At 38.3% G+C, this 13,482-nt stretch overlaps 1 protein-coding gene across 1 annotated transcript in view; it reads left to right on the top strand.

The window, feature by feature from the left end:
* LOC107706219 (zinc finger transcription factor Trps1-like) overlaps positions 1–13,482 on the top strand; it is a 124,635-nt gene that overhangs the window by 43,567 nt on the left and 67,586 nt on the right. Inside the window, exons 4-5 of the mRNA XM_016509851.1 lie at positions 3,081–4,171; positions 12,539–13,178. Of these exons, the coding sequence (XP_016365337.1) occupies positions 3,081–4,171; positions 12,539–13,178 (1,731 nt within the window). The remainder of the gene's footprint in view (positions 1–3,080; positions 4,172–12,538; positions 13,179–13,482) is intronic.

Here is a 13,482-nt window from a genome sequence, read left to right as displayed (position 1 = left end):
ACAATGTCATGTTTACAATTTAAGCGGCATATTTAAGTTTGGTTTCTGTGAAATGAGCCAAGTTTGGAAGCGTTTAGCTTTAGTCAGTGCAAGGGTGATTTTGCCCCGTTTACCAGCCAGATGTAATGATTTTAATTATTGCTAGATCACTGATGTAACTTGTGCTCACTTGTGTTTCTTTGTTTAGTAATAGGAATATTCAAAATAGAATATATATATTTATTTTTATAATATAATAACATGCATTTTATTGATTATATATTTAGCATTTATATTGTATTATAGTTATTATCTATTTAATATTATGGAATAGTTATTTATTAATATTTTTGGTAACTTGATTTCAGTACAGGTGTCAAGAGGAATTACTTTAAACTCCAATATGCTTAAATATACATAGCACACATATTTTGGACAACATAGTGAGTTTTTAGTTTTTTTTAAACTATTTTTTAAATATTTTAATTTTTTTACATTAAATTATTATTATTAATATTATTATATAATTTACTTGATTTACTATAACTTAATATATTTAATGATTAACAATAAATAATAACTACTTAATTTGTTGCACATCGCATTTATTTTGCCAAGTGACCTTAGATGCGATGTTCAGTTGTTATGGAGGATGTTTGTTTTTCTCTTTCTTTCTTGCGTGCTTTCTTTTAACCATAACATTAAAAATATATATATTTCTTAAGAAAAGGTTTATGTAGTCTGTGTCACAAGTGCACTTTTCTTAAATGCAATTCCTCAGACAGAGCAATCAGCTGAGACTTCAGTTTAGTCCACTTTCTATCTGTAATATGCTTGTGTAAGAATTATAATCAAGTACATATTACACTAAGCAGTGGGTGTTTATTTAATCATTGCTTCAACATATAGCTCAGGGGCTGTTCAGGGGGAAGGGTCTGTCTGTTCTGTGACATTCCTTGAGTGTTTTGTCTGGAGCATGACGTTGAATTCCCCACAGTGCGTATGTAGCTCAAGACCTCCCACTCACACTCTCTTTTGGCTCTATAACTACCAGTTAAATATTCCATATGCTTTCTATAGGCCAGACATCTATTGCATCTTAAGCCATAGATCTGCATGTCTATATTTTAATATACATGCAATTAAGAAATATTTTTGTTAGTTATGTTTATGTTTTACGTTTCTTTTTAAATCCAGAATTTAATTTCAAAGTATAAGAACTAAAGTTACACCTGGATAATAATAATCAGAAAAGATCCATTTTGTCTCTGCATGCATGGTTGCTTTACTCTTTGACTCTTCTACAGGTTTCACATGTTCTCCATCTGCTCACAGAAGGATTTTCGAATTCTCAGTGCTGAGAAGTAATAAGAACATAAAATGTGATTTGCCTTTGTGTGGTGATAACTGCTGCCTCGTCTTCGAGATTGGGAGGGTTATTGAAAGTCTGTTGTCTGTCTTATTATATCAGACTTCTATTTCTCTGTAACTCACGGATGATTGTTCTTTCCCTTTATCTCATTTTCTTTCTTTGTCATCCATTCCTCCCCCCTCTTGACTTCCCTGCTTTCACAGGTAACGTTAGCCGGCACCTTCATCGGAATCGGGAGGAAGACGCAGGACTGTCAGGGCAACACCAAGTACTTCCGCTGCAAGTTCTGCAACTTCACCTACATGGGAAGCTCTTCTGTAGATCTAGAACAGCATTTCCTGGCCACCCACCCCAACAAGATGAAGAGTCCACCTCCGTCCAACACCAGCCTCGAGGAGAAGTCCTCAACTGAACGGAAGGGGAACTGCGTATCGCGCATTGGGGCAGATGAGCAAGGGAAGTGGGCCGATCGGGTGGCGGTGCGGGCCAAAGATGACTCTGTGGCTGGGTACTCCGTACCAATCAGGGCGTCAGATTCCCCTAGCCGCACTGGAGGTGACACCCCTGCCTCCTATTACTGGTGCAAGTATTGCAGTTTTAGTTGCGAAGCTACCAGTACTTCTAGGCTTCTGGAGCACTATGAGAAGAGACACGGCCAGGCGGCCATCAGGGAGGGAAGTCCAGGGGAAAGGGACAGAAAGGCCCATGACGGAGACTCCCACTTACAGAAAAAGGAGAAGACTGGAGCAGCGGGCGACCAGGAAACGGTAGTAACCAGTTACAACTGCCAGTTCTGCGACTTCCGTTACTCCATGACTCACGGGCCGGAAGTCATCGTCGTGGCTCCGCTTTTGCATCACTACCAACGGGCTCACAGTATTCACAGGTTTATGTAGTCTGTCACAAGTGCACTTTTCTTAAATGCAATTCCTCAGACAGAGCAATCAGCTGAGACTTCAGTTTAGTCCACTTTCTATCTGTAATATGCTTGTGTAAGAATTATAATCAAGTACATATTACACTAAGCAGTGGGTGTTTATTTAATCATTGCTTCAACATACAGCTCAGGGGCTGCTCAGGGGAAAGGGCCTGTCTGTGCTGTGACATTCCTTGAGTGTTTTGTCTGGAGCATGACGTTGAATTCCCCACAGTGCGTATGTAGCTCAAGACCTCCCACTCACACTCTCTTTTGGCTCTATAACTACCAGTTAAATATTCCATATGCTTTCTATAGGCCAGACATCTATTGCATCTTAAGCCATAGATCTGCATGTCTATATTTTAATATACATGCAATTAAGAAATATTTTTGTTAGTTATGTTTATGTTTTACGTTTCTTTTTAAATCCAGAATTTAATTTCAAAGTATAAGAACTAAAGTTACACCTGGATAATAATAATCAGAAAAGATCCATTTTGTCTCTGCATGCATGGTTGCTTTACTCTTTGACTCTTCTACAGGTTTCACATGTTCTCCATCTGCTCACAGAAGGATTTTCGAATTCTCAGTGCTGAGAAGTAATAAGAACATAAAATGTGATTTGCCTTTGTGTGGTGATAACTGCTGCCTCGTCTTCGAGATTGGGAGGGTTATTGAAAGTCTGTTGTCTGTCTTATTATATCAGACTTCTATTTCTCTGTAACTCACGGATGATTGTTCTTTCCCTTTATCTCATTTTCTTTCTTTGTCATCCATTCCTCCCCCCTCTTGACTTCCCTGCTTTCACAGGTAACGTTAGCCGGCACCTTCATCGGAATCGGGAGGAAGACGCAGGACTGTCAGGGCAACACCAAGTACTTCCGCTGCAAGTTCTGCAACTTCACCTACATGGGAAGCTCTTCTGTAGATCTAGAACAGCATTTCCTGGCCACCCACCCCAACAAGATGAAGAGTCCACCTCCGTCCAACACCAGCCTCGAGGAGAAGTCCTCAACTGAACGGAAGGGGAACTGCGTATCGCGCATTGGGGCAGATGAGCAAGGGAAGTGGGCCGATCGGGTGGCGGTGCGGGCCAAAGATGACTCTGTGGCTGGGTACTCCGTACCAATCAGGGCGTCAGATTCCCCTAGCCGCACTGGAGGTGACACCCCTGCCTCCTATTACTGGTGCAAGTATTGCAGTTTTAGTTGCGAAGCTACCAGTACTTCTAGGCTTCTGGAGCACTATGAGAAGAGACACGGCCAGGCGGCCATCAGGGAGGGAAGTCCAGGGGAAAGGGACAGAAAGGCCCATGACGGAGACTCCCACTTACAGAAAAAGGAGAAGACTGGAGCAGCGGGCGACCAGGAAACGGTAGTAACCAGTTACAACTGCCAGTTCTGCGACTTCCGTTACTCCATGACTCACGGGCCGGAAGTCATCGTCGTGGCTCCGCTTTTGCATCACTACCAACGGGCTCACAGTATTCACAAGTGCACCATCAAACATTGCCCCTTCTGTCCCCGTGGGCTCTGCACTCCTGAGAAGCACCTGGGGGAGATTTCCTATCCCTTCGCTTGCCGTAAGAGCTCCTGCTCGCACTGTGCTCTACTTCTGCTGCAGCTAACAGCCGGAGGGACCACTACCCCATCCTCGCCAGCTCCCCGAGCGTCCGTCACCCATCAGTGTGACCAGTGCCCGTTCACCTCGACTGATATTGACTTGCTTCTCTTGCACTATGACAGCACCCACACCTCGCACACCTTACTGGAAGTCAAACCAGAGGAGGAGGGATCAGGGGATGCAGGGCCAGGGACAGGACGGGACCATCCTGGAGAGTACGCCTGCACTAAGTGCCATTTCTTCACTGAAGTGGAGGAGGACATCTTTCGTCACTACAGGTAAAATCGCATAAGAAATCACCTTATTTTTTAGAGCATCTTTACTGGATTTATTGCTAACATTTTTAAAACTATATGTAATATGTGACTCATCCTGCATCGCTTGTGCTACAAACATGAATGATACCTCAAATTATGTGGCTTGTTGAGGAGAGGTAGACTTCAATTTATGGAGGGACCCGAACCATATCTAGAGGTCTTAAGGGTGGGGTGTGTATTTATAAAAAAAAAAAGTAAGTTATTATTTTGCACTGGATTAACTCGTGCATCACTTCAACTCATAATAGTAAACATAATATTGGACCTTTTAAAATATTTTGTTTAGCTTTCAATTATTTAATATTTTGGTATTTTAGTTAAATTTAATATATTGTAGCAAATGACCATTGGACAGAGTGAACTGTTAAACAGTTTTTCTTTGGCAGCTTTGCTTTCACGCTTATACAATTCATTTTTATCTGTGTACATTTTAATAAATATTATAAAGGTCCAGTATTTGCTTACGTACTTATTTGAGCTAATTTATCATTTTTTTGTTTAATTTGCTTTAGTTTAAAATAAAAAATGTATAGAAACTACATAAACATAAACTACTAACAATAACAAAAAAATAAATAAAAACTTTAAAATGAAAATGGAAAATATAAAAATAAAAACTGATTCAAAATATTAATTAAAATATAATACTATCTCAATGACACTAAAATAACACTGATATTATATATATATATATTTATATTTTCATATTTTTGTAGCAAAAGGCATAGCATTGGACAGTGAAAGCAGCTGTTGATTATAGCCAGCAAGCTTGTGTTACACATTTGTTTTTTGCACTTTACTTGAAGTCGAGCAGCACAGCTGAATAAACTGAAAATGCTAAACGTCAGGGAGTAACTTTTCTTACAGCAGTCCCTCATTGGTTTTGATTTGGCTTGTCTTGAGGCCATTTGCGCATGTAAATGTGTGCACTTTAGTGTTTGTTTGCGTGTGTGTGTGTGCGTGCATATGTCTGTTAAGTGTGTACATGTGGGAAACTATTATACCTTTCCATATTCTTTCTTTCACCAGCTGTGTACTATGTACGGCGCGGATGAGTATGGCTCTGCTTTACCTTCACATAAGATCTCAATTACTCTCCATTTTCTGCCAGAGTTTACAGGCATGTCTACATGTGCTGGTTTGAATTTATTGATAAAAATGAGTTTACTGCACCACTGAAATCCATATGTCCGCTTGAGTTTGGCACAGTAGAAAGAGAACAGAAAGGCACTTTGCTAAATCTAATATAAGTGTTGTGTAAATACACTAAACCACCTCAATGCCACATATGTTTGATATTATAGTATATTCTGCCATATTATGTGCAAGAACCTCTTCTGAGCAATTTTACTACTGATGTTTGCATGGCAAAATGAACCCAATAACAAAACTTTAATACAAATCAGCAGTATCTTGCATGTGCAATAGATTTTGCATTTATATGTATTTAAAAGTATTTTATGCTTAATAAAATTCACTGACAAGTTCTTTAAATATTTGTTCTTTTTTTAGTTTAATTTTATAAGTATTAATTCTGGTACCAATTCCATTTAATGGTTATGGTTCCTAAATTGTGATAGTGTTTTAGTGCCATGAAAAAAAACTAAAATGTCATTACATTGAGATTACAGATGTAATATTATGAGAGTAAAGTCATTGAGAATGTAACATCAATGTGATGGAGAACAGTAAACTCAATCAAGTCTGTCTGAATTTTTCTTTGCAATAAATTTAATTTCTTACATATTTTGATAACATTATGACTGTATTCTCAATTTTGTTTTATTTTAATGTGACATTAAAATGCTGCCATGCTAGATTTAATTTAATGATTCTATTTTATTAACAATAATTGGAAATTCTTATTGCATTCATTACTATGAGCAACCTGTTGCAAATGATCAGATAATTTCAGATTTCAGGCAGCAGAACAGTAAAAACATTAGAAATCAATAGTAAAAAATAAGTCTTTTTTTTCTAACCAACCTTGTGATTTAATTGGTTAGTGAGTCATTTTTTGTGCGTCATATCTTAAAAAAAAAAAAAAAAGCTTTTTATTGCAAAAGTGAAACAGACATGCACACACACACACACACACACACACACACGTACGTATACATCCTTTTTCATACAAGTATTGTATATTTTATTATTTTTTCCATCCACATCCATCCACAGCCGCTATTCTAGAAGTCAATGGAACCGAATGTAATGAAAATCAATTTGTTTAAATATTTTATTATTATTTTTAAGGAAACCTGTTTTGATTAAGAATCAAATTCTAACCCATTTATATTTCAGTCTACATGCATAAAATAACACGCATACATAGTCATAGTACAAAGACGTCGCACATAACTGCACGACAGACACAGTTTTTCTGCTATTTAAAATTTTTCAATAATTGCACAGGTTCTCATGTTGTTAAATGATCAACGATCTAATCTGACTTGTCAAAGATCTTGGCGGAGGAATCATTTGTCAAGTTGGCGCTCTTGTCAGGAAACGCTGAATTTTCAGGCCTCATACACCCACCTGTCCCCTAGAGAACATGTGTGAAGGTTTTTATACGTTTGAGTCTTGAGTGACGTCCATCATGATCCAGCTGCCCGGGGCTGGTTGTTTCAGGTGGACGTGGAGCAGAGTGTTTTCAGCCTGTGCGTGCGGCCTTTCTGAATAAGGCGCTGTTTGTATTCAGAGCCCACAGCCTGGAACCCGGCGAGGAGAGAGCCGAAATCAGACCTGTATGGCCTCCCTGGAGAGCTCCTGCTTCTCAGCTCAGACCGTCCAGAGTGTGTGTGTGTGTGTGATCGAGAATGTGCATGCCATATTTTGTTTTTAAACTACTTTTCCCTCATATATTTTTTTTCTCACCAGGCTTACGGGCAGCATGAGAATATTGTGTACACTTGAAATACACTAGATTTTAATGTGTGGGCTACTGCATGCATGTTTTCAGCATTGTGTCTTCTATGTTATTGTATGAACATCTGTGTCATGGTATCCGGTTTCATTGTGTGGAATCGTTCGGTGACCTCTGTGTGTGCGTGCGAATGATTGTGTGGTCTGAGGAATCACTGATACATAATATTTCCCGTATGCGTCTCTCCTGAATATCTCGCTATAGTGTAGATTTATGAGCAGAATCCTGCCCTCTAGTCTCCAAACGGTAACCCACCCACCACGAACGTGAACCTGATATTGATGCTGTAGCCTCCCACACCTCGTGCCCACCTGATCCAGTGCACACTCAATATATCATGCTGCCCTCCAGTTCGGGAAAGGGAGACCTTTTACGTGCAGGAGCTGAAATGGCGAGAACACTGTATTGGATTTTGGACATGCTGGTTTTAAACTTTGTGTCAACTCATTGTGGGAGTCACTTAGAAAGGTGAAGTGTGTAATGTCTGCACATCTTTAGATGCATTGCTTGGATAAAAAGTCCCACCCCAAACGTACATTTTTATTGATTGACTCTGCAAGTGGTGACAAAGTTACACACTTCACCTTTATAAAATTAGCCGTCTGATATAGTGATATGCTGAAGTGAATTTTAGCTGAAAACTGAAATTAAATTTTTCATTTAAATTTGGCTAATTAAACTTGGTATGCTGTTTAGGTTATCATGTTCTCAGGTGATAAATTAAACCAGTCGTAGTAAAGTCTAAAATCGATATTTCAGCCAAACAAATTTTACATACTGCCACTCTATTGCCACATAATTTTTGTTCACATTTAAGTGCGTTCACACTGCTGACATGTTTATGTGTTGTAGCTTGTTTACATGACATTGTTGAAACAGACAAATCGTGCCATCTGTGAAACAGTAATTAGACTAAAACCAAAAAGTATATATTTTTCCTGCTATTTCAGCATAATATCCATTTTGAGTGTGGAAGGAGACTGATACATTTTAAATCATACAGAAATGCAGTCATAATCCACATTGAAATCAATAGATTAGCTGCGTGAATTTTAGTGTGCAAGTGCCTTTGTTTATTTCTAAGGAGCAACAGTTCTCTGAATGAGTCTTCACGTGTTTATCTAATTTTTTTTTGTAATGAGGGCTCCTTGTTTTCTTTTTGAGACCGAATGAGCCGATGAGCTCGCACTTTAACCCCCCACTGTGATTTTTCTCCAACCAGTTTTTCTGTCACTCGGTCAGGTAAGTGGCAGGCCGCGCTGTACCCATTTTTCCATTTCCTGTGTAATGTCATGGGGACGGTGTCGCTAACGCTTCTGCTCTGCTCTGTGTCCTGTAAAATGGCAGTATTGAGTGGGTGTGCTGGTGCATAGCTGAAGGGCTTCATTTTCACAAGCGCAAATTACTGCCACTCAGTACCGTTATTGACATCGATATAGGTTCTCATCCATTTTTTCATGTTTTCAAGTATTTCCCCACTAAATCGATGATGTTGTTTTGATGCTTTGCAAAATGAAACTGGAAAAAAAAGTTAATCTATAACCTGTGTTTGCTATTAAATTGAAAACATTAAGGAAATTCTAATGTACTTATGCTCATACAGTTTTGAATGATTGCATGATTTTTGCTGGCCGTGCAGGTGAATGCTGACCCTTTATACAGTGATAATTACTGCTCTGCTTCAGTCTGAGAGGGGTGAAAGACACATTCCTTGCTACTGTTTCTTGTGACCCAGTCAAATGAAGTAGCCTGCTTTTTAGAGTTGGGAATCAAAGGAAAAAGTCAGCAAGAAAAGGCAATGTCTTGGCTGATTTAAATCCTTTGAAGTCTTCTCACCATCACCATGAAGTTATCACCGTCTCTGAAATGCCAGTCTGATGTTGATGAGTTGTGTTACAGGCTCTGTCACTTTCCTTTATGCTTGTAAAGGAATTTTTTGTTTGTTTTAACAACAAATGATTCATCAGATGGTTGCCTTTTTGAATGATCCATTGTATTAATAATGTTGTAAGCTGTCAGAACTATTAATTCAATTCAATTCAATTCAAGTTTATTTGTATTGCTACGATATACAAATTTACGATGCAAAGCAACTTTACAGAAAATTAAGTTTCTACAATATTTAGTAGTAGCTTATCAGTGTGACGTAATCAGGCAAAGACTGACATTTCCCACAAAATCTGACCTGACAGCTTAAATTACAAATAATTATTTTAAGATTGCCGTTGTAAATCTGGGTAAAGCAAGATCATTTGAAAATTTTTTTTGTTTGTTCATTTTTAACCAATTCCACAGTTTGTCTTTAATTATTATATATTTTTTTTGTTGAATGGTCTTTGGTTCTGTTGACAACTTTTGAATGTCAGCTTGAACGTACTCATCTAGTCTGATAGTATTTCCTGCACTACTGCTGTTTTTCAGTGGTGCTACATGTACCTCATTATCAAGCAGATGCAGCTGGGATTAACACTTTATTTTGTTAATAGCCTTAATGTGTTTTTCTTAACATCACAGGAAATGTGACAACCTGTCAGCGGTTTAATTAAAACTCATTTTGAGGAAACTTGTCATAATTACTGTAGTAATGCACTGTACTTGTGATTGACATTAGCAGATGTTTACAGAAATCAGGTATACTTATTTAATTATTTACTTAGTGTTTAATGAACTTCAATGAGAGTATTATGTTACATTCACTGTAGTTACACAAGGGGAATTGTTTTTGTTACTGCTTACTTTTTAAGTAAAATCATGTATATTAACTTTAATCTTAAGTAGAAATATTTTCATTTAATCATTAAGCAAATTTACAAACAAAACAGATAGATAGGTAGGTAGGTAGCTAGGTAGATAGATAGATAGATAGATTATCAGAATAAAAAGAGACATAAACAGATATAAACAATGAAGAGAGAGGTATTATATACAATAGTTTGTGCAAAATACAATAATTATGAAATTTATATTTTTTTCGAAAATAACATTTTCAGAAAAAAAATGGTACTGTCAATGTAAGGTATAAACGTGTATGATTAAGTTCATGAAGGCATTGCATGTTAGAAGAATAAAGTTTCACATCAACTACACCATTTAAAAACTTCACTGTTAACAAAACTCATGCCAGAAAACAATCAGTTCTGGGTTGCAGGGTTTGACAAACGTATTTATGCTCCGTGTCAGTGACCAAAGAATACGATTTGTTTTGGAAGCAGCCCATGCTTTGTTGGAAAACAGTTGAGTCTTGGTTGGTGGTAGTGGGGGGAGAGCTAGTTTTGTCTGGTACTGATTAATGATAACTGAATGTATCTGTGTGTCAGTCGCTTATGGTAACTGGTCCTCATAAAACAACTTCACAGAAGTTTATATGGTCTTCAGATGTTCATTTATTTCTAGATGTGTAGATGTTTTTCTTTAAATGAATTTTACCTAAAATATAGCAAAAGAAATGTGCAGTTATGTTATTTTTTGGACTTTCCAAAGTAATATTTGTATGTGAGTACCTAATGTTTTTTGTTGTTGTCTGTAATCAGGGGTACATGCAACGGATCGTACACTTTCTCACACATCACCGGTCGCTGGAATGCACCAATGTTTGATCTGCCCCTGCCTTCGTGTACCTAAGAGGAACAAATTACAGAACTGCATGCTGGGAAAGTCAGGCAGCAGCAATGATGAAAAGCACTTTTCCACGCTGTCCCTCGTTTGGTGCCTAGAAGGGGCAAAGATGGCATCTAGCTGTTTTGCTCTCTTTCTTGCTCTTTTGCTTTTTATCTATCCTGGTTCGATACAGTGTCAGATCGTGAGAGGCTGTTTACTGGGTAACAGATCTTAGATTTTATTTATTTATTTTATTTTTTTCTGTCTTTTTCACAATAAGGAAAATCTTACACTGAGATTCAGCTTGAAGGATAGGGCTCTAGTGGGCATTTATGATAACACCAGACACAGCTTTCATTTCCCAAAGAAGACAATTTGTGTCGAACTGGGATGGATAAAAAGTGAAAGAAGAAAGAGCAAAACAGCTAGATGCTGATTTATTGCATTTAGTCAGTTTTGTAGAATTCTGGATTTGTGAAAATTTAGCTACATTGTCAGTTTTGTATATCCTATTTTATGTGTGACCTGTTGTTTTGCTTACTTTTTTTGAGAAAATGTTAGATTTTTTTTTGGTCAGACTCAGGATTCTATGATGAATAGAAAGTTTAAAAGAACAGCATTTATTTGAAATAGAAATCTTTTGCGACATTATAAATGTCTTTACCCTCACTGTCTTTGCTGTTTCTGATCAATCAAAGGTATACCTGCTGAAAAAAATAATTTCTTTCAACAAAGAAAAAAACTTTCCACAAACGTTTGAACCGTTGGTAATATTTCATCCTAGGTGCACAGAATACTCTGAGTTTCAACACTGTGTCTAAAGTTATTTGTATCTTATTTTATTGGGCTAGTCGTATTTTTATATTTAAGGAATATTACAGGAGCACAATGTGCTTTTATACAGCGGTTCTATAAATAAGAAGTTAATACTAAGTAACTTAAAAGGCAGATTTTATAAATATTTTTTGGAATTTTTCCCCCCAAAATAATGTTTTTCCGTTTCCAAATATCATAGTTCTGCTGGACTTAGTAGATAGATAACAGCACTTTTGAAACGCTGCTTAGATTTGAGGAACCGTTGTATAACTATACAACATCATTTGAATTCCTGATACTTGATGAGCATGTTAACGTTTTTTTATTATAGTTATTATTTAATATACAGATGATCTTGGCAAATGATATTAATAACTTAATTTGCCCTTGAACATTAAACACTAAGGACATTTTTTTGCTTTCGAAACCTCTCAATCTGTGTAAATACTTCATTGCGGTACAGTTAGCACTTACAGCCAAACCTATCAATGAATGGCCATTGTCCAAGCACGTCTACTGATGCATGTAAAATAAACATAGTTTTTTGGGTGGGGTACACTCGCCTGTACTTCTTTGACCGTGGTCGATTTCAAACAGGAAGTACAAGCTTATAGAAAATCATTGGTGTTTCTGGAGAGAATGTCACATTCATTTACCTAAAGGTTAGCAGGCAGTTCATTTAGCTTTCCTTTGCGGAGAGTTTGGAGCAGCTCTTTGTTTCCTTTATTTGGAACAGAACAAAGAGCCATTATGCAGACGAAAATAGCTGACTAAACTGTAATTACACAACATTACAGAGATTCAGACCAAGCTCAGGGGGGCAGAGACGTCAGATAAGGAGAAAGTACACATACTCAGGATGTGGATTAGTCTTTTGTCTCTCAGATGGCTCTCTAGGGGCCAAATAGCATGGCAGTATATGAAATGAATGTTTGATCCATGAAGAATGATAAAATCATGATTGCTGAGACTATCTCTTATCCTCTTTGCAGGAGAGTTCACAGCTGCTGTCGTTGTCGGCATTGTAGTTTCACTGCCACGGACACCACGGCGCTGCTGGACCACTTCAACTCCGCCCACTGCCAGGACTCTGCGGATCCAGCCTCTGCTCCTGCCAACGGCTGCTCTGCTCCTTCAACCCTCCGCATCAAAGAGGAGAGCAAAGGTGATCTGAAACTCTATAGTCTGGTGCCTCCAGAGGCCAGCAGAGCCGAGCCGCTTCCCGGCTCAGAGGGCGTGAAGAGTGAGGCCCAGGATGAGAAGGAAAAAGGCTGGGTTGAAGCGCTGGGCCCTGTGACTGGCGGTGGAGTCCGAGGTGGGGAGCAACACGTGCAGAGCCTGGTGTGGGTGCCCAAAGAACGTGCAGGGGAGATCCTTAGAGGAAGCCCAGCCCCGTTCCCCCAGGCCACACTGGGTCTGCTGAACGCTGTGGCAGCTGGGGTAAAAGACCAGCAGCAGCAGAAGGGGGCGACCATGCTTAGAGACACATCGGGACTGATCTTCAGCCTTAGTGCAGATGCTAAAAGCTACCTGCCAGGGACGCCGATGAGCGGTGCGGAGAAAACCGGGCAGCAGTACCCAACTTCTACCGAGGGCAAGAGTGCCAAGGAAGAGTCGCAGTCTCTCTTACGGGTAAGCGATGGTCTATGTCTGTCCACTCTGTCTGGACTCCTGTTTTTTTTTATTTTTTTTAATCTTCTTAGAAATGTATGCATTTCCTTTCCAGTTATTAAGCCACATGACCGAGCTGAACAATAAGGATTTTTTTCTGCTGGCACAGTCAATTCTGCTAATATTTTCACTGGCCTCACTACACGAACTAACAAACAAATAACATACATTAATATATTGCTAAAAATGTTTTTATAAAATATTTCAAAAATAATTATAATTGAATGTACAATTTATATAATAATATAATTATATATAATTATAA

The sequence above is a fragment of the Sinocyclocheilus rhinocerous genome, unplaced genomic scaffold (assembly GCF_001515625.1).
Source record: "Sinocyclocheilus rhinocerous isolate Xijiao unplaced genomic scaffold, SAMN03320098_v1.1 scaffold53, whole genome shotgun sequence".
NCBI classification, from domain to species: Eukaryota; Metazoa; Chordata; class Actinopteri; order Cypriniformes; family Cyprinidae; genus Sinocyclocheilus; species Sinocyclocheilus rhinocerous.
Note: the sequence above shows the minus strand (reverse complement) of the source record. Positions and strands in the feature narration are given on the sequence as shown.